This window comes from Diaphorina citri, unplaced genomic scaffold, assembly GCF_000475195.1.
Source record: "Diaphorina citri unplaced genomic scaffold, Diaci psyllid genome assembly version 1.1 scaffold169, whole genome shotgun sequence".
Lineage (NCBI taxonomy): Eukaryota > Metazoa > Arthropoda > Insecta > Hemiptera > Psyllidae > Diaphorina > Diaphorina citri.
The window spans coordinates 7137-34822 of record NW_007377606.1 but is presented as its reverse complement, the minus strand read 5'-3'; the positions used below and the strand labels follow the sequence as shown (position 1 = coordinate 34822).

Below are 27686 nucleotides of genomic sequence, written 5' to 3'. Positions count from 1 at the left end.
ATTTTGAAAAGTTATTTACAAGTTAAAAGACTGGATACAAACAAACAAAGGGATCTCTAGTTAAATAGAAAGCATGGAAAACAATTTGAGGAAAACCATGTGAAAGTTCAGACATTCCATGATGTTTACAACAGCATGAAGCCAACTATCTCAATGTCCTCTTCTGTTAGGAAATGGGAGACAACCAACCGTATTCAAACCATTTTCGACATCGTAGAAACTTTAGTTTTTGAGACCATCTTGTATATTTCGTGTGAAATCTTTAGGTTTCATGTGCGCCTCTCTGCGAAGTGAAATATTATTCCTCTTTTTCTCGAAATGTTAAAATCCTATGTATGTTGTTCTTTTAGGGTGTAAGTGTACCAAATTTTGAAAAGTTATTTACAAGTTAAAAGACTGGATACAAACAAACAAAGGGATCTCTAGTTAAATAGAAAGCAAGGAAAACAATTTGAGGAAAACCATGTGAAAATTCAGACATTCCATGATGTTTACGTACAACAGTATGAAGCCAACTATCTCAATGTCCTCTTCTGTTAGGAAATGGGAAACAACCAACCGTATTCAAACCATTTTCAACATCGTAGAAACTTTAGTTTTTGAGACCATCTTGTATATATTTCGTGTGAAATCTTTAGGTTTCATGTGCGCCTCTCTGCGAAGTGAAATATTATTCCTCCTTTTCTCGAAATGTTAAAATCCTATGTATGTTGTTCTTTTAGGAGTAATATGTTTTTTCTTTTGTTTCTTCCCCGAAAAAGATCTGAGTGATCTTGTTCTTGTAATTAATATTTTCTCTTGAACTTTGTTGCTTCTTGTGTGTTTATATTTACTTTTATTTTAATGGTTTCCTTCGCGGCTCTTGTGTATGTGTGTGGAATATGGAATATGGTTGCTATTTTTACACGCTTTTGTTATTTGGAATGTTTTGATATCTCCGTATGACTGTATGTATGGTTCAAATGACTTTTAAGTCACTCCTACTGGGCCGATTTACTTGATTTTCTACGAGGGTAGGTACTATTGTAAAGGCTCCTTTGAGGACGCTTCTATTCATTAGCATGGTTTGTTTATTGTCTTTTGGGTCGGTACTAGGCGAGGGTCGGTGGTCGGTTCTCCGTTGTGTACGCCTACTTACGCACTAGTTATGCGACGCGAAACGAATACATATTGGTGATTTCCCTTCTAGTTGCCGATTTACTTGATTTTCTACGAGGGTAGGTACTATTGTAAAGGCTCCTTTGAGGACGCTTCTATTCATTAGCATGGTTTGTTTATTTTCTTTTGGGTCGGTACTAGGCGAGGGTCGGTGGTCGGTTCTCCGTTGTGTACGCCTACTTACGCACTAGTTATGCAACGCGAAAGGAATACACATATTGGTGATTTCCCTTCTAGTGTTTCCCGAGCCTCCCCCTCTACATTTCGGAATAATTTCCTCGCCATATTCTCGCATAACACATTGCTACATATTTTCATTAAGATTACTTTGGTTTTTCCTTTTTAAATATCTACTTAAAAACTTGGGGAAAATATTATTCTTTCGAAAACTCAGACATAGAAGGTACAACTGACTCAAGTAACGGCTTTTCTAAAAACATTTTAAGTATAGACAATAACACAGTTCAGGAAAAGGGTGAAGGTAAGTTTTCAACTGAAAATGAAGCCTCATTTAACAACGAAAAATTCTCAACCGAAAAACCTGATGGTAAATTAGTTACAATTAAACATCAAAATGCAAGTACCTCTAGATATTCTCCACAAACTGAAACAAGACACGATTCTCACCAAGACATGGGAACACACCAAAACCAAACTAGTTTTAAGTGTAGACAATAACACAGTTCAGGAAAAGGGTGAAGGTAAGTTTTCAACTGAAAATGAAGCCTCATTTAACAACGAAAAATTTACAACCGAAAAACCTGATGGTAAATTAGTTACAATTAAACGTCAAACCTCTAGAGATTCTCCACAAACTGAAACAAGACACGATTCTCACCAAAACATGGAAACACACCAAAACCAAACTAGCATTTTCGACTTAATGTACAACAAAAATGATCTAATGCCGAACAATCATATAAAACAACTGGATTTTACTGAATTCGAAGAAAATATTTCTAGCGAAGAGTTTCAAAAAACACCCCATGAGAACTCTGTAAAAACAACAATTTTACCAGCAAAAAGTATCGCAACTACATCAATAGTACCAACTCTAAGTACCATTACAACAACAATATCTAAAGTGCTAACACCACCAAGTACAACTAAGGCAAAAAATAGACGTGATAACAAAGCTACGTGGAAAAACATATCTCTGATACTTGTAAGGTGTGGAACTTGGAAATGTAAGCTCCTATACGATCCTTTTACTTTGAACTACTTTGATGTTCTTAAACAGCATTTTCCTACATGAATAAGTATGTAGGTACCCACAATCCCTTCAATCTTTGAATATATGAATTAATATCATGTATGTCAGTATGTATTATTTTCTTCTAAATTCAGCCCTTACACTACCAAATCAGGATACAAGTAGATTCAGAGGCAAAAGAAGATCGTAGTCCATGTCCATCAAACCCTATTTTTCGGGCTTCATATCCCGGACTATGGAAATTCAATAGTACCAACTCTAAGTACCATTACAACAACAATATCTAAAGTGCTAACACCACCAAGTACAACAAGAACCACAACAACCCCTAGTCCAACCATAAATACGACGTATATTACCAAATCCAAATATTTACGAGGTCGGGGATTTACCAAATCTTTTACCTCAACACGAGACAGATCAGAAAACATAGATGACCACTTGAAAAATACTTCTATGAACGAAACCAAAACAGAGTTTGTTCCCAGTTCCAAAAGGAGAAGGCAACCTGAGAAAAGCTCAACCTTACCCTCAAAAAAGGTGCAAACCGTATATTACCAAATCCAAATATTTACGAGGTCGGGGATTTACCAAAGCTTTTACCTCAACACGAGACAGATCAGAAAACATAGATGAACACTTGAAAAATACTTCCATGGACGAAACCAATACAGAGTTTGTTCCCAGTTCCAAAAGGAGAAGACAACCTGAGAAAAGCTCAACCTTACCCTCAAAAAAGGTACAAAACGTATATTACCAAATCCAAATATTTACGAGGTCGGGGATTTACCAAAGCTTTTACCTCAACACGAGACAGATCAGAAAACATAGATGACCACTTGAAAAATACTTCTATGGACGAAACCAAAACAGAGTTTGTTCCCAGTTCCAAAAGGAGAAGACAACCTGAGAAAAGCTCAACCTTACCCTCAAAAAAGGTACAAACATCCTTTTCACATTTGACGGAAGAAAATACGAATGAAATTGACTTCAGCAAAGTAAAAAACAAAACTAATGAGGATTCACAAAATCACAATATAACGAAGCATCCCACTGGTGAGAAATTATTTACAAAGCCAACTAGTAAAGGTGCTGATCCAGTGAAATACGAATGAAATTGACTTCAGCAAAGTAAAAAACGAAACTAATGAGGATTCACAAAATCACAATAGAACGAAGCATCCCACTGGTAAGAAATTATTTACAAAGCCAACAAGTAAAGGTGCTGATCCAGTAAAAAATAATTCTACTATAATCTCATACCAAGATGTAATAGAAAGTAAGTTGAGCCTCCTTTATAGGACAAGTGATATCTTCTAAAGTTTTCTAAATCTCAATCTTGGAATCCTTTCTTTTCCCGTTAATTATTGGCAAAGGGAATATCTTAAAAAGACAATATACTCAATGACAGGCCCGTATCCAAGATTTTATTGAGGGAGGGGAACCAGAGATTCCAAACATTAATGTACCGGGGGGTGTGCATGCTCCAAATTTTCGGTGTCCGGCCCCTCAGTAAAGGAGCAGAATGAAAGCCCGGGTCCCATTCGAGCTGTGACCTCTTCAATATCTTTCCCGGATGATGGCCTTGAACGGTTGTGGCGAGGTTGTGAACCCAGCCATGGCTTTGGTGGACAGGTCCGGATTGTTTGGATCACGATGGACGGAATATTTCTGGAAGAAGGTCGTCACGTAGAGGAACATGACGTTCTGAGCTACGAAATCCCCGGTACAGGAACGACGACCTGAAATGAGAAGGACGGTCGGGACGCTCAGAGCAAGGAGTGGCCGAATTCAGGGAGAAGAGTTTCCTTATTAAGGATAGAGAAGGGTAACGCCCGCTGACCTCAAATAAAGTTGGTAAAAGGTGCAATAAAAGAAGTTTCGCTTTTTAAGGCTAAAAAAACACAGTGGAGCGAAGAGCATAGGCATAGAGCATCGATCTTGTAGAGGCAAGCGACGCAAAGCGAAAAGGTGCAATAAAAGAAGTTTCGCTTTTTAAGGCTAAAAAAACACAGTGGAGCGAAGAGCATAGGCATAGAGCATCGATCTTGTAGAGATGTAGAGGCAAGCGACGCAAAGCGACGAATTCAAATCGTGTAGACCTGACAGCATAAAGCTCTGTGCTGTATGCTCTCCGCTCCAATCTGTTCTTAGCCCAAGACCGAATTGCAATCGGTCAACAGTATTACAGACAAAAGAATCGGAAAACTCCACAAAAATCTCTGAAAGTATGGCGTCCTACTGCCGCCGAACGCTTGCAGTCAGGCAGTCTTGCTCTTGCGTCTGGGAATTAAATACAATCTTTAACCGAATTGCAATCGGTCAACAGTATTACAGACAAAAGAATCGGAAAACTCCACAAAAATCTCTGAAAGTATGGCGTCCTACTGCCGCGGAACGCTTGCAGTCTTGCTCTTGCGTCTGGGAATTAAATACAATCTTTAGATTGGATTCTTTCAACACGAAAAACAAGTCTGGCAACCCTAGTTTGGAGAAAGGAAATATACAATCAGTGCAGCAAAAATTGTGACATCGTACTACAATTCCCACAAAAATTTCGCCTCCGACGCTATAATATCTTTATTTAAACCCCAAACCACACAAAATTGATGTTTGGTGGTACGCCAAAAGAACCTTGAGATGTCAGTGCCCTAAATCACCAAAGTATGGAATGGTATTTACAATTCCATATTTCAATATGATTCGTCCAAATTCAAAATTCTGCTTTTCCATTGGCTGTTACACTTGTAAGATACTTTTCCATACTTTGGTGATTTAGGGCACTGATGGTACGCAGTACTCAAACGTTTGGGAATCCCTGGCATACAGCATAGTTTTTGCTGAGCAGTAGCTAGAGAAGTGTTATGGGTGACAACATCAGTTGGTAAACTGTTATGACAAGCTTTATTGCTTAATATTGCTCCGAGGTCAATATGTAATGAAGATTGCGTTTTGTGACCCGTGGTTTGAGGGAACTGTATCTGCCAAGGTCTTGTCGTGCCGAAAACTAAAAGAGAAAGTAGACAGGATAGGAGAAAGCCAGCCGTCCCGAGAAGGAACCCGCGACTTAGCGCTTACAAGGCAGACGTGCTATCCTCCAAAAGCTAACTAAGCTGTTATGTGAATGACGGGTTTTGTACATTGTAGGTAATGATTTATTTTGTTCGTGATTCGCCTAAACAACTCGTCCATTTCGAGTTGCATGATACCTTCCGTGTCCTTAACGCCTTTGGTAAACTTAACCGTGAACTTTCTGGAATGTTGCCATTGTGGGCCATCGCAGAAGAAAATTCCTGCAAAAAGGAAGATATTCGGTTATGTGTTTATTTTGTTTTTGTTGTGATTCGTAGGTACATATTTGTAACGAAACTCCAGTGCTCTATCCATTGAATTACCAACTCCAAGATTTCAACTACGTATTTGAGGCTCATTCTTTGAGAGAGGGAATTTTCAATGGATAGTGTGTCGAACTTCTTCAAACAGAAATCATTTGGAAATGTGTTATTCCACAAAGTAATTATGTTCATAATAATTAAACGAATCCCTTTTGTGGTAGTGTTAATAACGGCACATAAAACACCCACATCCCCTCTGAAAACTTTCCCTTGTTTTTCCCCTTGAAAGATGAAAAAAACAACGAAATTTCGGGTACAAATCCCGCAGGATAATTATAATTGTCATCACGCGACGATGTTTTATATTTTTTGAACTTGTTTCTTCTTTTCTTCACTTTTTTCTTTGCTGTTTTATCACGTTAATAACGGCACATAAAACACCCACATCCCCTCTGAAAACTTTCCCTTGTTTTTCCCCTTGAAAGATGAAAAAAACAACGAAATTTTGGGTACAAATCCCGCAGGATAATTATAATTGTCATCACGCGACGATGTTTTATATTTTTTGAACTCGTTTCTTCTTTTCTTCACTTTTTTCTTCACTGTTTTTTCATCTTAAATATTATGAGTTTCTCACAGAAGTTATCTGTTGTTTCTCTTGTATTTCTTTCGCCCTTGGTTTATATTTTTGAACTTTTTATTTTGTGTAAACATGTTTAGTATTATTCTGCTCTGCTTGTCCTTCGCTTTCAGAGGATTTGTCGTCCTCCTTTATAGGACAAGTGATATCTTCTAAAGTTTTCTAAATCTCAATCTTGGAATCCTTTCTTTTCCCGTTAATTATTGGCAAAGGAAATATCTTAGAAAGGCAATATACTCAATGACAGGCCCGTATCCAAGTTTTTTTATTGAGGGAGGGGAACCAAAGATTTCAAACATTAATGTACCGGGGGGTGTGCAAGCTCCAAATTTTCGGTGTCCGGCCCCTCAGTAAAGGAGCAGAATGAAAGCCCGAGTCCCATTCGGTAGCGTAGACCCACAGGTGGGCCAATAAATGGTACGTTTTTTAGGTGGGCGAATAAATGGTACACTTACCCTATTCCCAACCGGTTCACTTGCAACTTTGTTACCTACCAGGGTCTCCACTCCAATCATTCATACAAGAAAAGCTTCAAAATTCTGATATCTTGAAGGTGAACTTTCTACTGGTAGCGGTGATATTTGTCGACGGCAGTATTTCGAATATCTGCTATCCTGTTCTGCTTCTCTGTTCAGTTTTGGGACGAAAAAATCTTCGTTGTTACAGTTCCCTCAACCAAACCTCCAGCCTAGTTTGCTAAGAGGGAAGCGCGCCTGCCTTGTAAGTGCCTTTGTAAGTTCAATTTCCTCCTGGGGTGAACACTGTCCTCAAAAGATGAGGTTCGTTCTTGGCTGGCTTTCTCCTATCCTGTCCTCTTTTCAATTTTGGGACGATAAGACCTTCGTTCTTACAGTTCCCTCTATCAAACCTCTTCAACAAAGATTGAACTTCGGGATGAAATAGTCGTAGAAGGTGGTGTTTTCCATACAGCAGTGAGGGACCGTAATGGGAGCGATAGTGTTAATGCGGAAGACTTCATGAATGATGGCTTGAACGTAATGTAGATGATGTTTGTCATCCAGCGTTGGACGCCGTGAACCTGGAAAATTATAAGTTCAATCATAAACGCCCCAAAGATATTCATTCATACAAGAAAAGCTTCAAAATTCTGATATCTTGAAGGTGAACTTTCTACTGGTAGCGGTGATATTTGTCGACGGCAGTATTTCAAATATCTGCTATCCTGTTCTGCTTCTCTGTTCAGTTTTGGGACGATAAAATCTTCGTTGTTACAGTTCCCTCAACCAAACCTCCAGCCTAGTTTGCTAAGAGAGAAGCGCACCTGCGTTGTAAGTGCTTTTGCAAGTTCAATTTCCTCCTGGGGTGAACATTATCCTCAAAAGATGAGGTTCGTTCTTGACTGGCTTTCTCCTATCCTGTCCTCCTCTTTTCAATTTTGGGACGATAAGACCTTCGTTCTTACAGTTCCCTCTATCAAACCTCTTCAACAAAGATTGAATCCTCACTCACCCAAATGTTCGTCAAGCTCCTGGTGAAGTTTAGTTTGAATAGCCGGATAGAGGATCATGTACAGAACGGTGAAAGCCATGCTGGAACTCAAAGTTTCGTAACCCGCCGAGAAAATGTCCATGCTTACAATGATGAGATTTTCCTCTGTAATGTGACAACAATGGAATATGCTATGAGCTAGCTAAAGAAAGGGTTAAATGACATAAGAATAAGCCCAAGTCCTCAAGATCGTTGATTGTACATCTAGATTCTTATTAACCCGACTTTTAGGGCTGTTTGCCCCTAACATCTAAGCCTTAGAGTGGGCTTTTAGTGTACGAAGTTAATCTAAGGACATACGTATGTTGAACCGGTTTGACTATCAGAACTCCGGCTTCAGCTAAGCCGTTAAAACAACAACAACGACAACGACGACGATAACAGCACAAAAATTCCCGGAGGGACGGACCCTGCTTGTTATTACTATTGTAATAATAAAGGAAGGACGGACTAAAAAGCGACAGGACTGTTGGTCAATCTAGGTGTAACAATTGGGGAACGATTTACATTCATGGGTAAATCGGGGTAAATTTACATTCATGTAAATTTGTAATGTAAATTTTTTTGTGACTAGCATTCAAGTATGGATAACACAATTGAAGATTCCTTCTAATGAATTTGTGATAATCCCACATTTTGGTGATTCGAGTCCAGGTCAAGTCATGAAATTTATCTAGGTGTAACAATTGGGGAACGATAGTTGTGACTAGCATTTACGTATGCTTAACACAATTGAAAATTCCTCCTTGTGAATTTGTGATAAGAAAAAACCATGTAAACAAACAGGCTTAACTAAATGATCTCAAGAATAGAGAAGAATATTTGGATTTATCAAAAATTAACATGGATTCTGAAAATAATACTCTTTATCAATTACCTAACAATTCAGTTGACACTTTCGAAAACTTTGTAAATATTCCATTTTGATGTGAGGTTTCACCCTTTCTTTCTTGAACTTTTAATTCGGCTTGGTAGAAAATATCTCTCCAAAAAAGCATTTTTACTTATTAAAATAGAAATGTGTTAGAGTGTGATAGGAGGGTGGGGTGGGCTAATGAAGTTTATATGTTCTTCAAAATTAGGATTGTATGAAGATACCTAGATAATATCTGTATATTATACAGGATTACAGAAAGGGTGGAAATCGCTATTAAAACTGTCAATTTTAGCAAAATTTCACGTTGAGAGGGATCTTCCAAATTTCCTCTTGGTGGTTTTAAGAGCACTTTGAGACCTTCGGACATTCTGTTCTTGCATCACACACGCCACATCATATGGAAGAGTATCAAAGGTTCGGATTTACCGTCCAAATTTTCAAGTAGGTAATAGCTCTAATTTAAGTGGAATGGTTTTTGCAAATTTATGTTCAAGTTTTTCAGGTACATCTCAACGCTGCATCTCATGACTGATTTCTGTTCTTGCATCACACACGTCACATCATATGGAAGAGTATCAAAGGTTCGGATTTACCGTCCAAATTTTCAAATAGGTAATAGCTCTTATTTAAGTGGAATGGTTTTTGCCAAATATAAGACTAGCTGAATTCCGTCGCTTCGCTCCGGAATCCCGCTAGTTCACCCCGAGGCATGGCCAAACTTGTGGAAAAGGCATGTTCACTGTGGATTCTCTGAAGACTTGGTTCATCTGTAAACAACGATACAAAATAAATTGATCCCAAGGACAAGGCAAACTTACGAGGTAATTGATCCCAAGGACAAATTTAACTTACGAGGTAATGGATCCCAAGGACAAGTTAAAGTTCACTGTGGATTCTCTGAAGACTTGGTTCATCTGTAAACAACGATACAAAATAAATTGATCCCAAGGACAAGGCAAACTTACGAGGCAATTGATCCCAAGGACAAGTTAAACTTACGAGGTAATGGATCCCAAGGACAAGTTAAACTTACGACTCTTACGAGGTAATTGACCCCAAGGGCAAGGTAAACTGGTATACTCTTGACAAATAAAGTGTGTTTGACATGTGATGTGTTTCAATCCAGTCAATTCCATTTTCTTAAATTTTGTTCTTTTTAAGCGGCCCCTCGACACCCACAAGAGAGTTCTTCTATTGACCTAACAAGCGCACGGTCAAAAAATTGTCCGAGACTCCCTTTCAGAAATTCGCCGTCCTCGTCTTTAGACTTATGCTGGAATTTATGAACTCTTGATTGAGATGAAACGAGGAGGATTTCTCTATACTCAATCCCAGGTCAACCTCGGATTGAACTCAATCCTGAGACAATCCACGGTGGTAAAAATCGACCTTAGTAAGCCTCCAGAAATTTTCGTTTGTGGAAAAAAATGACCTGGAAGAAAGCCTGTTTTTCATAAATGGGTGATACTCAACAAAATTGTGGCCTGACCTTCATGACCAGTATAGGAGACCTTCTTTTCGTAAGTGCTATAGTACCCAAAATTTGTGACCTGACCTCCAGCACAAAGAGCTCACCTCGTAAACTTGCCCGTTCGTGATTCGCCTAAACAACTCGTCCATTTCGAGTTGCATGATACCTTCCGTGTCCTTAACGCCTTTGGTAAACTTAACCGTGAACTTCCTGGAATTTTGCCATTGTGGACCATCGCAGAAGAAAATTCCTGCAAAAAGGAAGATATTCGGATATGTATAGCTGAAAATCAATGCTGGTTTCTTGTGCTCAGTTTCCAAAAGCTAAATCTTCGATGGTTGACAATGCGCCATTTTCCAATGGTTTAGTATAGACCGCGCCACCTAGTGTTTGAAGGTTTGAACTAATTCCGGTCTTTTCCTTTAAAAGAGGGGAAATAAGGTTCAGAAGTGAGGAAATCGTCCCAATTTCGGAAAGGAAAGTACGATTTTTGTGTCCTGAAATTTTGTGAAAAATAATCTCACCCAAGAATTTCCCAAAGGAGCGTTCCTTAAAATCGGCCGTATGTGGTCGTCCTTGAAATTCGGGCTTTTTGAGTGCGTCTTGTACGTACGGCGCACCCTGTATAAACAGGCCCGGCCTAGGGCCCATCATAATGCCAACCACACCTCCGTATTTGGTCAACCATTCCTGCTGGGTGAAATGCGTTTCGCCCGAGGGCATAGAGAGAAGGCCTCCGATGAGGGGGTGGTTGGGTGGACCTGAAACGGAGAAATTTCCCAATGCACCTAATCAAGTCCACCTGTCAGGTCTCCTGATCCCTGATGAGCACACACACTATCAGGTACGGCTGAAAAGGTCCGCCTGTCAGATCTACCTAATCCTGACGAGCACACTCACTATCAGGTAGACCTGACAGGCGGACCTGATCAGATGTTCCATTCAGGTCTACCTGATAGTGAGTGTCTGGCCTAATTAGTTTTTTTTCCATGAATGTACATGGTCTTGAAATATTCGTCCAATATCTAAACTCGAAATTGTTCAAGGTGAACTCCTTATTACTTATCTATATATTCAGTAGAATTTCAGCTAATTATGCGAACTATAATTTGTTTTACCTGCATGTAAGCAAAGTCTATCGCTGTATTGTTTTGTACGAAGCTTATGGTACCTGAGATCAATCAATGTGATTTCTCAATATTTAGCCTTAAGATATACCATGTATCTTGGTATCTTAAGGCTAAATATTGAGAAATCACATTGAAAGTCTATCGCATGTAAGCACAGTAATTTTATTAATCGACGTGTATGTTTGATTATACCTTTACAGCTTCACCTAAGAATACCTGATTGGAAACTAGCAATTTTGTAAACATTTTTCCATGTACCAGGAAGAACATGGGTTGGTAAAACAAATTATATTTTCCAATGGATTATACTCGTACAAATGGCTACGCGTGTCTGTGGAATCCAAGACTCAAGACACCGTAATGCCTGCAAATCATACAATTTGCTGAAAATACAAGTTGTAGAGTTATAATTTTTCATAATTTTTCAAATCATGCAAAGTTCTAGGTCACCTTATTTATTTGCCGCAAATGGCCTATGTAGCTAAATTGTGTAAAAATAAAATAAAATAAATCATGCAATGTGCTGAAAATACAAGTTGTGGAATAACCTATAAGTTTTCCTAAATGAATCCGCAAACAATATAAATAGAACCATTAAGACTATGTAGCTAAATTGTGTAAAAATAAAATAAAATAAATCATGCAATGTGCTGAAAATACAAGTTGTGGAATAACCTATAAGTTTTCCGAAATGAATCCGCAAACAATATAAATAGAACCATTAAGGGACCCATGAATCCGTGAACAATAGAACCATTGCGGGACAGTGATTTTCGCTAAACGGTGGATCCCACGGTTGCAAAGCGATCAGCAAACAATGGGTCAATCTCTTACCTGGCGGAAAATTTTGAGGTCGCTGAATGGGTCCGAAGTCCGACAATTTGCTTACCTGGAGGGAAATTTCCAGGTCGCTGAGAGAAATATTTGCAGAACAGGAAAACGAGAACCGCAATACCGATAATTAGGAAAAACATCGTGGCTGTGGAAAATAATTAACTGTCTGAAATTATGTAAATTGTCTAAATCATTGCGTGAAAAAATGGAAAAAATAGTAAAAAATTAAGTCTTGAGTATATCCACACAAATCTGGTGTGAACATCACACGACACTTTCCTTATCCTATTGAATGGTGCTTAATTTGGGTGTTCTGTTGTAACATTTACAATATCTCTAACCGTTTGGTCGGTATAGCTGAAAATCGCCAAAAAGCGGTCAAAATACCGCCAACCGCAGCACCTATTTTAACCAAACGTTTTGTGTTGCATCCTTGTCACATTTTTTGTGAACTACATACCAAATTTCAAGTCTTTAGCTTGTATCGTTCCCGAGATATTGTCAAATTACACCGAAAACCGCCAAAAAGCGGTAAAATGCCGCCAACCGTTGCACCGATCTTAACCAAAAGTTTCGTGTCTCACTCTTGTCACCCAAAAAGCTGTAAAATGCCGCCAACCGTTGCACCGATCTTAACCAAAAGTTTCGTGTCGCATCCTTGTCACATTTGATATCTACAATCTACATACCAAATTTCAAGTCTCTAGCTCTTACCGTTCTCGAGATATTTTGTTTACAGACAAACACACACAGGGACCAATGGCTGAAACTTTGGATTTAGGCTCTAGGGACCTCAAAACGTGTTTTGAGACTAAAAACTGACTGTCGAAAATTTGACCCGATTACATTACTTTCCTTTCTATAGGATAAGGAAAGTGGAAAATCAAACATTTATTTTCACTAAGAAGCGAAGAACGTGACTTATGAAATGTATTCAGGATGCTTCAGATCTCTCATCTGTTCAGCATTTCGGCATAAAAAGTTTTTTTTTTTTTACTTTTGGAGCAGCATCCATGCGATGTCGGTCGACTTGGTAGGGGCACCTTCTAAATGGTAATTAGACTAATTAGGGATTTGAGATTGATCAATTTGAGTTACCTTCGGTATGAAATAGTTGTAAAAGGTGGTATCCTCTGTACAACGGTGGGGAGCGGCAACGGGAGCTATCGTGTTAATCCTAAAAACCTCGGAAATGACAGCTTGGGCGTAATCCAGATACTGCCGATCTTCCAGTGAAGGACGTCTGGTACCTAAGGACAAAAACCACTGGTGACTATCTGAGCCAGGAGGGGTTGCCAACCTTTTATGCGTCGCTAATTCGCGATCTATTCAGATGACCAGGAAACCCTTGGCGAACTATCTTTTAGTCTGGGAATATATGAGTTGATATTTATTTCAGAAATAGGTTCCTTATCATTTGGACTAATAGAAGTTTAAGGAAAAGCAGACAATTATAAGGGTTTCAACTTAGTAAGTTGAAACCCTTATAACTGTCCAGGCATTTATAATTGTCCAGGCATTCAATCCAGTGCAGCTTGAGAGCCAGTATTTTGGTCATAAATATGACCCCAATTGTGCTTTGGAGAGACTCCATTATGGGATGCCATTCTTAGTATCGTTCTCGGATAATCGCCTTGAACGGTTGCGGAGCGGTGGTGAATCCGGACATGGCTTTGGTGGAAAGGTCCGGATTGTTCGGATCACGATGGACGGAATATTTCTGGAAGAAGGTCGTCACGTAAAGGAACATGACGTTCTGAGCAACGAAATCACCGGCACAGGAACGGCGACCTGAAATGAGAGGAATAAGGTTCGAATGTGCGATCAGCTTAACTTGTATAGGTGCCCAAACAGTCGACTGGCCGTCGAACGACGAGATAAATCTATGTTGTCAAGACATAGTGGACGTGTCCGAGACTCCCTTTCAGAAATTCGCCGTCCTCGTCTTTAGACTTATGCTGGAATTTATGAACTCTTGATTGAGATGAAACATAGTGGACGGTTCAGTCGACATCGATCGATGGCCGGTCGACTATGTGTGGACACACCTTAAAAAGTTACTAATGGAGACGAATTAAGAAGCCAAAGGACTAGATCACTGGTGGCAATGCTAATTTCTTGATTCGTGGAGGTTAAATCGATCACAAAACTTACCAATTCCAAAGTTGATGGCATTGGGGTTGCTTTTGTCGAATTTTCCTTCCGGACTCAGAAATCTCTCCGGTTTGAACTTGCTGGGCTCTTCGAAGTTCTTTTCATCGTGGAATAGCGACCAGAGTGATATGAAAATCATTGTGTCCTGTGTTGATGGAAAGGAATTGGTTAACGCATCAAAGCCGAGGCCTACATGAAAGTCACGCCAAACTTAACCGAACCCTTCTCTCTTTTACGCTAACATCTCAGTCACTCAACGTCAGAGTGCATCGGGGATTTGTCTATTAGTTAGAAAACAAAAATTCCTACTATTATCTACATATTTACTCAGTACTGGTTTCAAGCCCCCGCCACGCTTAATTCGCTACAAATTCGTTGTGAAACAAAGTTTCTTATACAGCATGGCTCAGAAGTCCTAGTCAGACCCCTTGTAACTTTTGAACGGCTTAGAATATTGAAGTTCTGTTTTGTTCTAAAGATAGGAAAGAGCCCATGGCCAATCGAATAGTGATATCAAAATCCCGGTTCGAGCCCCGGAAGTGGCACTTTTTGTATAAAAGTGATCATTTCTCGCGAATTTCAAATGAGAACCCCTATTTGCCATGCAGCCATGCTGTACAAGTTCTATCTTTACCTTCGGGATGAAATAGTCGTAGAAGGTGGTGTTTTCCATACAGCAGTGAGGGACCGTAATGGGAGCGATAGTGTTAATGCGGAAGACTTCATGAATGATGGCTTGAACGTAATGTAGATGATGTTTGTCATCCAGCGTTGGACGCCGTGAACCTGGAAAATTATAAGTTCAATCATAAACGCCCAAAGATATTCATTCATACAAGAAAAGCTTCAAAATTCTGATATCTTGAAGGTGAACTTTCTACTGGTAGCGGTGATATTTGTCGACGGCAGTATTTCGAATATCTGCTATCCTGTTCTGCTTCTCTGTTCAGTTTTGGGACGAAAAAATCTTCGTTGTTACAGTTCCCTCAACCAAACCTCCAGCCTAGTTTGCTAAGAGGGAAGCGCGCCTGCCTTGTAAGTGCCTTTGTAAGTTCAATTTCCTCCTGGGGTGAACACTGTCCTCAAAAGATGAGGTTCGTTCTTGGCTGGCTTTCTCCTATCCTGTCCTCTTTTCAATTTTGGGACGATAAGACCTTCGTTCTTACAGTTCCCTCTATCAAACCTCTTCAACAAAGATTGAATCCTCACTCACCCAAATGTTCGTCAAGCTCCTGGTGAAGTTTAGTTTGAATAGCCGGATAGAGGATCATGTACAGAACGGCGAAAGCCATGCTGGAACTCAAAGTTTCGTAACCCGCGGAGAAAATGTCCATGCTTACAATGATGAGATTTTCCTCTGTAATGTGACAACAATGGAATATGCTATGAGCTAGCTAAACAAAGGGTTAAATGACATAAAAAGAATAAGCCCAAGTCCTCAAGATCGTTGATTGTACATCTAGATTCTTATTAACCCAACTTTTAGGGCTGTTTGCCCCTAACATCTAAGCCTCGGAGTGGGCTTTTAGTGTACGAAGTTAATCTAAGGACATACGTATGTTGAACCGGCTTGACTATCAGATCTCCGGCTTCAGCTAAGCCGTTAAAACAACAACAACAACAACAACAACAACAACAACAACAACAACGACGACGACGACGACGACGACAACAACGACGACGATAACACCAACATGTTGTCTTATTGACCGTCATCCGTCATAACTTTGAGTCGTACGATCTAGAAACTTGAAATGAGTTGAAATACATAAACAATTAAAATATAATCAAATAAAATAATAAACCATGGAAACTTAGAGAATTCCTACATAATGAATTCAATGTATACAGTATGGATTTCACATTAGAAAAGTTTTAGAGCTTTGAAATCTTTGACCAATATGTGTAAGTCAGCCTTCATTCAGAGAATCACAATCTTCTTGGTGGTGACTCAATTGAGTCAGTTGTGGTTCATGATTCTTGAAATTCTCTACATCTTTTGTTCAAAGTTCAAATCTTCAAAAAGTATTGGGTGCTCAATTGCTCATTGTGCGTACATTGTACTGCAGAGTTGCAGAACTTTCAGACTCGATTGAAGTATGTAGTGGCGTAGCGTGGTCTAAATTCTAACACTTGGGACAAAAGTATGGCACTGCTTTGACCAATATGTGTAAGTCAGCCTTCATTCAGAGAATCACAATCTTCTTGGTGGTGACTCAATTGAGTCAGTTGTGGTTCATGATAATCATGATTCTTGAAATTCTCTACATCTTTTGTTCAAAGTTTAAATCTTCACAAAGTATTGGGTGCTCAATTGCTCATTGTGCGTACATTGTGCTGCAGAGTTTCAGACTCGATTGAAGTATGATGGCTTGAACGTAATGTAGATGATGTTTGTCATCCAGCGTTGGACGCCGTGAACCTGGAAAATTATAAGTTCAATCATAAACGGTGGTGAGGTTGTGAACCCAGCCATGGCTTTGGTTTGGAGGTCCGGATTGTTTGGATCACGATGGACGGAATATTTCTGGAAGAGGGTTGACACGTAGAGGAACATGACGTTGACAGCGATGAAATCACCGGCACAAGTTCGACGCCCTGAAATAGGTTAACTCGGTTGGATTTTTGGGATCAAGTGTAGCCAGGTGTTCTTGGATGTTTTCCTGAAAAGATTGTACGGTTTGAATCGTTTTTATACGGAAAGAATTAATTCCAGTGAGCTTAGTCTGTCATCTAAGTGCGCCTTAAGCTCTGTCCAAACAAAGTCGACGGCCGTCGATCGACGAAGTGACTCAATGTACCTCGGTTAATCTAGTGATAGCTCAAATTCGGGTATAAATTAGGTCAAAATTTCCAAATAAAAGGAACGGTCTGGCTGGGGGACCTTAAACAGGGAGCAGTCCAGTGTCTTGCTGTGGAACTATAAAGAGGGATCAGAACAGCCAAACCCTAATGAGCCTGGCTCTGGCTGGCTGGAGGTTAAAAAGGGTTTATTATGCTTCAAAGGAAAAGCACAGGTCCTCAGGATGGTTGACTGCGGTTCGAGACGGGCCAAGTAATCGACTCAATGTACGGTTAGGGCAGTGTACGGTTTACCGTCGACATATGTGTGGACACAACTTTAGAGCTGATCTTTGTGAGCACATATTGTCTAAGTGTAAAGTATGTTATTTATTATACGCTCAGCTTAAGATAAGAAGTTCCCAGAAGGTACATAAGCAAAGAAAGCATTAACCCTAGTATGTCGATATGGGTCGGACTCGAACCGAGGCCTTCTAAAAACTTTCATAACTTTTTTTCTAAATTGAAATGACAGCTTGGGCGTAATCCAGATACTGCCGATCTTCCAGTGAAGGACGTCTGGTACCTAAGGACAAAAACCACTGGTGACTATCTGGGCCAGGAGGGGTCGCCAACCTTTTATGCGTCGCTAATTCGCGATCTATTCAGATGACCAGGAGACCCTTGGCGAACTATCTTTTAGTCTGGGAATATATGAGTTAAAGGTACCTGGTACATAAGCAAAGAAAGCATTAACCCTAGTATGTCGATATGGGTCGGACTCGAACCGAGGCCTTCTAAAAACTTTCACAACTTTTTTCCTAAATTGAGCCATGAAGCTGGGACCCATAGCTGGCAGGCCTGTCCAAGATACAGGATAGGCCCGGCAAAGCAGCGATGGCCCTTACGATTTCGGGGATCAGATTTTCGAAGAATATACGCTCCTATTGTCAGGGGCAACCAAGAGGCTAGTACAAGACAAAAGCAAAGTGGAGAGAAATCATTGAAGAAAAATAGAGCTACCTTCTCCCATAGAAGACGCAACCTATGAAGTTTTCACTAATTATTCAGCTAAATTTCTTTAAGAAAGTGCTTTTTATTTTATTTATATTTTGTTTGTTATTTACAAATAAAAAGGAATTAGCTATTAGGCCATTTTCTTAAACTAATAATTTTATTTATTATCCCTAGTATTTTACTTACGATTTTTTTTTAAAAACTTCAGTAAACTATTCCCAACCGGTTCACTTGCAACTTTGTTACCTACTGATAGAAATTCAGCTTCAATATCAATAGATGATTGATTGATAGCTCTGATGGCTCTCAACTAAATTCTAGTCGTAGTAGTACGTATTAACAAGTAACTTGCTTCCTAAAAACTGATATAGTGGGGATCTCTCCGATCTCTTTTATTCATAGAGATATGGTTATGTAAGACCGTTTATGATAAGTGAGGTCATAATGTTGAACTATTCGTATTTACTGATACATTTGGGTATATTGCGTGTTCTTAGTGATAGATGTGATAGTGGTTTCTAACATGAGCCAAAAACAGTTCGGATGCATGTAGTGCAGAGGTTCTCAAACTGGGGGGCGTGCAGACCAAATCAGGGGGGGCGCGAGCTTTTCCTATAAAAAAATCAAATTTATACCAAAATTACCTACCAGGTACTTGGTCTCCTACTCTAGTATCTTGAGATACGTCCCTGCCCTGCTTATTAGTCTACCCTGCTTATTATCACTGCTGTTTCACCTTATGAGGGATTCGAACCATAAACCTCCAGTTCTGAAATTCCTCCCGCTCTAACTGCTTGAGCCACTGAGGTTGGTTAGTGAAAAAATGAGAATATGCCCAAAGGGGGCGCCATGCAAAAAAAAGTTTGAGAACCACTGATGTAGTGTGAACTTTTGTACTTTTGTAGGAGTTTGTTTTGTCCGTTTTGAAGGTCTTTTGCTGGAATCCCACTTTTATCACCTATGAAGGAATGAATTAAAACTCACCTTGAAGAAACCCCTCAGCATGTGTGTCGCTTTTCGCTGTATTCGTTTGCCCTCATCAAATCTGCTGAGCGGAGGAATAATGTTGAAGATAGACGACAAAGGACTACCAGGTCGACCAGATCGGAAAGAGTTGGTCAGGTTGTCCAGGAGGCTTTTGATTCGCTGATCTGCAACCGTGCATCGCATCCCGGACAGGATTGTCCAGATGATGTTCACGGTGGATTCTTTGAAGAGATCATCTATCTGTAAAGATTTTAATATAAATTAATTTCATTTTCTGTACAAACTCACAGATTTGATAAGTTGACGAGACAGGCTCTATTTCGCCTTGTCTTGCGTGTATCACTAATTGCTAGTTGATGAATTTCTACCTTGATTGATGATGTATCACTAATCACTACAAAAGCTGTAAAAGCTTTGCATATCAGGGAGCTGAAGTATTGTTTTGTAATACATATATGTACACACCCAATTTTAAGAATGAAAAAAATTCTCGCTCAGAATTAGGTGTTTGGAATTAGTGCTTCAGTGCAGCTTGAGAGTTCTTGCGTGTATCACTAATTGCTAGTTGATGAATTTCTACCTTGATTGATGATGTATCACTAATCACTACAAAAGCTGTAAAAGCTTTTCATATCAGGGAGCTGGAGTATTGTTTTGTAACACATAGTACACACCCCATTTTAAGAATGAAAAAATTCTCGCTCAGAATTAGATGTTTGGAATTAGTGCTTCAGTGCAGCTTGAGAGCCAGTATTTTATTCATATGGCCCTGATTGTGCTTGAATAGTGCTTCGGAGAGACTCCATTGTGGGATGCCATTCCTAGTACCGTCACTCACCTATCATCCCTAACTTGAAGTATGGTAGTATGTGCCTTGCCTCACTTGAGAACTCATTTCGTAAACTCACCTGGTAAGATTGCCCGCTCTTGATTCTGCTGGTGAGCTCATCCATCTCAAGTTGCAGAATGTCCTCAAAGTTCTTCACGCCCTTGATAAACCGGACAGTGAACTTCCGGGACACTTGCCATTGGGCGCCATTGCCGGTGAAAATCCCTGAAAATTTGAAAACCTGGTCCTCAATTTGGTGGCTCCTCGGTTTGACAAAGGATTTTTTTTTTGTGAGAACTTTATGTTTATGATTCCTATTTGGCAGCGCGTCTGCCTTTTAAACGCTAGGCCGTGGGTTCGATTCCCGACCAAGGCGGATTTTATCCTAAACAGACAATGTTCGTTCTCGGAACAGAAAAGTTACAAATCTGGAATTCTGCGACACAAAGTTTCAAGAGGTTGGATCAACCGTTGCACCTTTGATATGTTTGGCAACGTTGCCTACTTTTTTTGATGACTCATTGCTCTTATATCCATCTGGATTGACTATAGTAAATGTCGTTCGCGCCGTTGACCTAAATAAACCTGAATGCATATGAAAATTGAACACACCCATGATTTTTCCATACGATCGCTCCTTCCCTGAAAATTTGAAAACCTGGTCCTCAATTTGGTGGCTCCTCGGTTTGACAAAGGAGTTTTCTTGTGAGAACTTTATGTTTATGATTTCTATTTGGCAGCGCGTCTGCCTTTTAAACGCTAGGCCGTGGGTTCGATTACCGACAAGGCGGATTTTATCCTAAACAGACAATGTTCGTTCTCGGAACAGAAAAGTTACAAATCTGGAATTCTGCGACACAAAGTTTCAAGAGGTTGGATCAACCGTTGCACCTTTGATATGTTTGGCAACGTAGCCTACTTTTTTGATGACTCATTGCTCTCATATCCATCTGGATTGACTATAGTAAATGTCGTTCGCGCCGTTGACCTAAATAAACCTAAATGCATATGAAAATTGAACACACCCATGTTTTTTCTATGCGATCGCTCCTCGAAATCGTGCGTCTCTGGGCGTCCCTGAAACTCGGGCTTCTTGAGTGCGTCTTGTACGTACGGCGCACCCTGTATAAACAGGCCCGGCCTAGGGCCCATCATAATGCCAACCACACCCTGCCTTATGATCAGTCAGCTAATTTTCGCACTCCTTATGGCCAATCAGTTGAATTTTGTGTAATCAGTTTTTTAGGTATACCCATCAAATTCTATGTACGAAAGCAAGATTCTTCCTTACTATTTTTCTCAATGTGTTGAGACTGTCCATAGAAAAAGTTCTGTGCCGAAGACGAAAGCTTAACATATTTTCATGCCATAAAAGAAAAGCAAAAAATGTGTCGGTGCGTCTAGAAGCAGCATGCATCCGTGGTCGAAATTTGGACAGCCCCCAAATCAGGTCGTTGCGAGGCAATCCTTATCAATCTGTGATAAGCCCAGGTAAACAACAACAACAATTCATATGAAAATAGAAACACATCATTTCTGATTATCGTTATATTTATTAAATCAGGTCGTTGCGAGGCAATCCTTATCAATCTGTGATAAGCCCAGGTAAACAACAACAACAATTCATATGAAAATAGAAACACATAATCATTTCTGATTATTGTTATATTTATATCAGGGGGAAATGACCTAATCGTCAACTCCGAGCATTTGAAAACAACATATTTATTTCAGAAATAGGTTCCTTATCATTTGGACTAATAGAAGTTTAAGGAAAAGCAGACAATTATAAGGGTTTCAACTTAGTAATTATAAGGGTTTCAACTTAGTAAGTTGAAACCCTTATAATTGTCCAGGCATTTATTGTTGATTTTGAAGAAGTTCACTGACGGTTTTATCTATATACGTACTAGATGGTTTTCCTTATGGTAATCGAGGATATACACCGAAATCTTTCTAAAAGATGTTGTGCAAGTCAAGTGCAAAACCGAAGTTCTTTTGGGTGCAAACAGTGCGGAAATTGTGCTTCAGAGAAACTCCATTGAAGATGTTTTTCTTATTTCTTACTCCCGAAGTCTGTCCATTGTGAAACAAATTTTGGTGAACCCGATGTTTGGCATTGATATTCAGTGCAATGCTCCTAAACAAAAATGGACGCGGTACACAAGGGATCAAGAAGAGACCGCCTTGGAATTGACACTCCAGTGCAGCTTGAGAGCCAGTATTTTGGTCATAAATATGACCCCAATTGTGCTTTGGGAGAGACTCCATTATGGGATGCCATTCTTAGTATCGTTCTCGGATAATCGCCTTGAACGGTTGTTTTTAGCGTTACCTGTGTTAAGCTACGCCGAGAAAAGCCAATAAATGGATGGGTGACTTAAACATTATATTGGGAGTAAAGGGAGAACTGGCTCTAGTCTTGATTTTAAATCATTACATGAGAGTAAAATCAGCTTATATTGGGAATAAAGGGAGAACGGGCTCTAGTCTTGATTTTAAATCATTACATGAAAGTAAAATCAAAAAATCAAATCAAGAATAATAATAAACTGAATATTAAACAAATTAGGTAGGTACATAGGTACTGATTTTCTCTAATCACTACGGGCTAAAAAATTCCCGGAGGGACGGACCCTGCTTGTTATTACTATTGTAATAATAAAGGAAGGACGGACTAAAAAGCGACAGGTCAAACTTCAGCCCAAGATTCGCAAATGTCTTACCTGGCGGGAATTTCCTCGGTGGCTGAGTCAAAAATTTGCACAACAGGAAAACTAGAATTACAACCAGGATTAGCAGAAAAAACATGACTGGAATTTAAATAACAATCAAGGAAAAAATATTTATTCGAATAGATTATTTTTGGCAATTTATTTAATGGAAATTTAATTTATTTACTTAAAATACTTGAAATTTAAAAGTTGAAAAAATATAAATTTATCTGGCAAAAGTTCTCCCAAAAACAAAACCGTTCGAAAAATCGCCAATAACTTCGGAGACCAAGTTTGTGGTCTTGCTAGAAACTGAGTTCTGGTACTGTATCGCGGATCGATTCAACTCGGGTCCATACAAAGTGGACTAGCAATCAGCTAAGAGGCACTTTATACGTTTGTACTCGTACTTTGTAAAATGCGTGTTACATGGTACCAAAGAGCAGGTACATGTGTACTGGTTAGTTATTTACCAGTAAGTGAGGTCATCAATCATCATGCAACGTTTGCATTGCAAACTGTTGTCTTATTGACCGTCATCCGTCATAACTTTGAGTCGTACGATCTAGAAACTTGAAATGAGTTGAAATACATAAACAATTAAAATGTAATCAAATAAAATAATAAACCATGATGGAAACTTAGAGAATTCCTACATAATGAATTCAATGATTAAGGAGCGCGGTAGCGCTCCGCCCCGCCAAGTCAAGAAAGTTTGACCGCGCTACTAGATAAAGTATACAGTATGGATTTCACATTAGAAAAGTTTTGGAGCTTTGAAATCTTTGACCAATATGTGTAAGTCAGCCTTCATTCAGAGAATCACAATCTTCTTGGTGGTGACTCAATTGAGTCAGTTGTGGTTCATGGTTCTTGAAATTCTCTAGATCTTTTGTTCAAAGTTCAAATCTTCAAAAAGTATTGGGTGCTCAATTGCTCATTGTGCGTACATTGTGCTGCAGAGTTTCAGACTCGATTGAAGTATAAGTATGGCATTCCTAGTATCGTTCCCGGATGATGGCTGTGTACGGTTGTGGTGAGGTTGTGAACCCAGCCATGGCTTTGGTTTGGAGGTCCGGATTGTTTGGATCACGATGGACGGAATATTTCTGGAAGAGGGTCGACACGTAGAGGAACATGACGTTGACAGCGATGAAATCACCGGCACAAGTTCGACGCCCTGAAATAGATTACCTCGGTTAATCTAGTGATAGCTCAAATTCGGGTATAAATTAGGTCAAAATTTCCAAATAAAAGGAACGGTCTGGCTGGGGGACCTTAAACAGGGAGCAGTCCAGTGTCTTGCTGTGGAACTATAAAGAGGGATCAGAGCAGCCAAACCCTAATGAGCTTGGCTAGCTGGAGGTTAAAAAGGGTTTAATATGCTTCAAAGGAAAAGCACAGGTCCTCATGATGGTTGACTGCGAGACGGGCCAAGTAATATTGGCTAAAGACCAACCAACGCAACGGTCCCAAAGGTGTGTTGAGCTATCCCCGAATCTACGGCCTGCTTTCTGATGGTCGCGTGTTGACCTAGCACCCAAATTGGAAGTTGGGAAGTATTGGGTCTCTTCTCACCCATCTGATGAGGGAACGGTCTGGCTGGGGGACCTTAAACAGGGAGCAGTCCAGTGTCTTGCTGTGGAACTATAAAGAGGGATCAGAGCAGCCAAACCCTTATGAGCCTGGCTGGCTGGAGGTTAAAAAGGGTTTAATATGCTTCAAAGGAAAAGCACAGGTCCTCATGATGGTTGACTGCGAGAGGGGCCAAGTAATTTTGGCTAAAGACCAACCAACGCAACGGTCCCAAAGGTGTGTTAAGCTATCCCCGAATCTACGGCCTGCTTTCTGATGGTCGCGTGTTGACCTTAACTTCAGTGATCGGACGAGAACTGGTGTATTCAACGTGATATGAACGTTGGCGATTTTAGACGCCAACGTTACGTGGTGTTCCCAAGCGGTCACCCATCCAAGTACTATCCACGCTCGACGTTGCTTAACTTCAGTGATCGGACGAGAACTGGTGTATTCAACGTGGTATGAACGTAGCACCTAAATTGGAAGTTGGCAAGTTGGGAAGTATTGGGTCTCTTCTCACCCATCTGATGAGAGGTAGAGATTTCCTATAAGCTCAACCCATCCTTTAGGGCTGTTTTCTGCTACACCTGGCCTCAAAGTGGCCTTTTTGTGCACGATTCATTGATGAGAGGTAAAATAGATCTCGCTGAGATAGGCCTTTGAAAATTTAATCATGGACTCACCTGCTCCAAAATTGATGAAGTTGAGCTTTTTGAGTGCGTCTTGAACGTACGGCGCACCCTGTATAAACAGGCCCGGCCTAGGGCCCATCATAATGCCAACCACACCTCCGTATTTGGCCAACCATTCCTGCTGGGTCAAATGAATGTCGCCGGATGGCATCGAAAGGGCGCCTCCGATGAGGGGGTAATGAGGAGGCCCTGAAAGATTGGAAGAGGGGAGTTTGGGGTTCCGCTGTCATGTGACGTTTAGCTCTGTATATAAGAGTTTCTCAAAGACATGAGCGAAAACTTCTAGAAAATGCCTTTTTTTATATAGAAAAGGTTTGATAGAGGGAACTGTAACTGCTAAGGTCTTATCGTCCCGAAATCGAAGAGAAAAAAAGATAAAGCCAGCCGTTCCGACAATGATCCTTATCTGTTTAGGATAAAATTCGCCCCGGGCGGGAATCGAACTCGCGCCTTAACGCTTAAAAAGCAGACGCATCGAGTTAATTACTAGAAGGCAAGTGTATTGGAATTTTAGAACACATGCTGCCTTCAGGCACACTCCATTTCCATTTGTTACCTTGGCCTTGGGATCAATTCAATTTGGAGAAACAATTTAGCCATTTACTGATCAAGTGATGACGTCTTAGATCTAGAACTTGTTCATTCAGCTATTCGCCAAGGCGCAATTGATTGACTATTTGAGTATCTACCTACTATGGACTTATTGAGTGAGAGTAAGCGATGACCTACGATTTCGGGGATCAGATTTTCGAAGAATATACGCTCCTATTGTCAGGGGCAACCAAGGGATTTAACAAAAAAAAAAAAAAAAAAAATGTACCTTGGAACCGCTTTCGCATTACTTCAAGGCACATTCTTTTACATCCATGCCTATCCAGGAACGGAAAAGTTCGGTCAGAAAATTTCCGCCCTGGTCGGGATTCGAACCCAGCACCTCCAGGTTGAGAGTCAGTGCTCTTGACCACTCAGCCACAGAGCTGGGCAAAAAAGATCCATCCGTTACCTTCGGTATAAAATAGTCATGGAAGGTGGTGTTTTCCAGAGCGCAGTGCGGGATGGTAATGGGAGCGACAGCATTAATGCGGAACACTTCACTGATGACTGCTTGAACGTAATGCAGATGATGTCTATCTTCAAGTGTGGGACGTCGGGTACCTGAGAACAATCAAACAAGTGACTTTGGCTCTAAAAGCTGTGACCCCAACTCCTCACAGTCGATCGGCGTCGACTGAAACCGCACACTGCCTTGACAACATAGTTTAACCTCTTCATCTCGTCAATCGACGTCGACTGAAACCATCGACGTTGTCGACTTTGTGTGGTTGTGGCCACAACTTCAACGTGTTCCGTCGCACATTAGAAGCGTAGCAGCGCGACTTGTGGTAGAGCGTAAATTCTCGCGACGAGCCAATTGAAAATCCAAACCTATGATACAAGCGGCCTAATCCTGCGACCCTAATGTGAGAAGCCACTCACTATCAGGTTGACCTGACAGGTACGGTTGAACAGGTCCGTCTGTCAGGTCTACCTGATGATCACAAACACTATCAGGTAGACCTGACAGGTACGGTTGAACAGGTCCGTCTGTCAGGTCTACCTGATGATAACAAACATACACCACACAACACACACACACACACACACACCACACACACACACACACACACACACACTATCAGGTAGACTTAACATGCGGACCTGATCAAGCGTACCTGTCAGGTTAACGTGATAGTAGGTGGCTGGCCTAAGGTTTGATGTTAGAAAGTTCTCACTCACCCAAATGTTTGTCAAGTTCCTGTTGAAGTTTGGTTTGAACGTCCGGGTACAGAATCATATAGAGAACCATGAAGGACATGCTTGAATTGAGAGTCTCATAGCTAGCGGAGAAGATGTCTGAGCTTAGAATGATGAGATTTTCTTCTGTAACGCCAAAAAAACAATAATAAAGGAATTTTTAATTGTGTTCAGCATACTTCAATGCTTGTCATAAATTTCGTTCCCCACGCTTGAATTGAGAGTCTCATAGCTAGCGGAGAAGATGTCTGAGCTTAGAATGATGAGATTTTCTTCTGTAACGCCAAAAAAACAATAAAGGAATTTTTTATTGTGTTCAGAATACTTCAATGCTTGTCATAAATTTCGTTCCCCAATTATTACACCTAGATAAATTTTATGACTTAGACTCAAACCACCAACCTCCAGATCTAAAGTCCAACGCGTTAACCACTACACCACTGAGGTTGGTGTCTAGAATTATGATTTCGTTTAAGTTCCCAAAGTACTCCTACCTCAGTACCTCCTACTCTTTTACCATTCAAAAGGTGCTCTTCCTACATTCCTACTTTAATCCATGTATTCAGAGAATTAGCCAGCCTAGTTAGCTCGCCTTGTTGCCTTGTAAGCGCTAGGCCGTGGGTTCGACTCAAACCACCAACCTCCAGATCTAAAGTCCAACGCGTTAACCACTACACCACTGAGGTTGGTGTCTAGAATTATGATTTCGTTTAAGCTCCCAAAGTACTCCTAACTCAGTACCTTCTACTCTTTTACCATTCAAAAGGTGCTCTTCCTACATTCCTACTTTAATCTATGTATTCAGAGAATCAGCCAGCCTAGTTAGAACCACACCCCCATATTTGGTCAACCATTCCTGCTGGGTGAAATGAAGGTCGATGGATGGCATAGAGAGAAGGCCCCCGACGAGGGGGTAGTTGGGTGGCCCTGAAAGTCGAAACGAAGTTGAATATGGGAAAATTATGGGTTTCGA

The 27686-nt window shown here is 40.3% G+C and overlaps 5 protein-coding genes and 1 non-coding gene across 6 annotated transcripts; 1 reads left to right on the top strand and 5 right to left on the bottom strand.

Moving 5' to 3' along the window:
* The first annotated feature begins 1543 nt into the window (after positions 1–1543).
* Positions 1544–3486, top strand: LOC113465837. Its single transcript, XM_026820711.1, has 5 exons — positions 1544–1818; positions 2030–2255; positions 2673–2733; positions 2933–3110; positions 3310–3486. The coding sequence occupies exons 1-5, from the start codon at positions 1792–1794 to the stop codon at positions 3484–3486; spliced, it is 669 nt and encodes a 222-aa protein (XP_026676512.1). The 5' UTR covers positions 1544–1791.
* Positions 3487–3931: 445 nt separating this feature from the next.
* LOC113465836 (methyl farnesoate epoxidase-like) lies at positions 3932–7999 on the bottom strand. The gene is made up of 3 exons (XM_026820710.1): positions 7817–7999; positions 7224–7385; positions 3932–4113 (listed from the first exon to the last, which is right to left on the bottom strand). Exons 1-3 carry the CDS (start codon positions 7935–7937, stop codon positions 3932–3934), a joined length of 465 nt encoding a protein of 154 aa, XP_026676511.1. The 5' UTR covers positions 7938–7999.
* A 306-nt stretch (positions 8000–8305) lies between these two features.
* On the bottom strand, positions 8306–18754 carry LOC103505370 (farnesoate epoxidase-like). Its single transcript, XM_026820709.1, has 6 exons — positions 18366–18754; positions 12223–12312; positions 10728–10964; positions 10308–10453; positions 9465–9499; positions 8306–8333 (listed from the first exon to the last, which is right to left on the bottom strand). The coding sequence occupies exons 2-6, from the start codon at positions 12305–12307 to the stop codon at positions 8306–8308; spliced, it is 531 nt and encodes a 176-aa protein (XP_026676510.1). The 5' UTR covers positions 12308–12312; positions 18366–18754.
* LOC103505369 (methyl farnesoate epoxidase-like) lies at positions 13658–27680 on the bottom strand. The gene is made up of 11 exons (XM_026820708.1): positions 27543–27680; positions 20989–21099; positions 20548–20575; positions 20015–20160; positions 19078–19346; positions 17912–18147; positions 16728–16919; positions 15535–15678; positions 14956–15107; positions 14322–14466; positions 13658–13958 (listed from the first exon to the last, which is right to left on the bottom strand). The coding sequence occupies exons 1-11, from the start codon at positions 27600–27602 to the stop codon at positions 13777–13779; spliced, it is 1665 nt and encodes a 554-aa protein (XP_026676509.1). The 5' UTR covers positions 27603–27680; the 3' UTR covers positions 13658–13776.
* LOC113465838 (cytochrome P450 2K6-like) lies at positions 16038–25592 on the bottom strand. The gene is made up of 4 exons (XM_026820714.1): positions 25476–25592; positions 24911–25108; positions 23635–23829; positions 16038–16476 (listed from the first exon to the last, which is right to left on the bottom strand). The coding sequence occupies exons 2-3, from the start codon at positions 25068–25070 to the stop codon at positions 23648–23650; spliced, it is 342 nt and encodes a 113-aa protein (XP_026676515.1). The 5' UTR covers positions 25071–25108; positions 25476–25592; the 3' UTR covers positions 16038–16476; positions 23635–23647.
* Positions 24582–24700, bottom strand: LOC113465841. Its single transcript, XR_003390427.1, has one exon. It is a non-coding gene; the product is annotated as a 5S ribosomal RNA (ribosomal RNA).
* Positions 27681–27686: the final 6 nt, after the last annotated feature.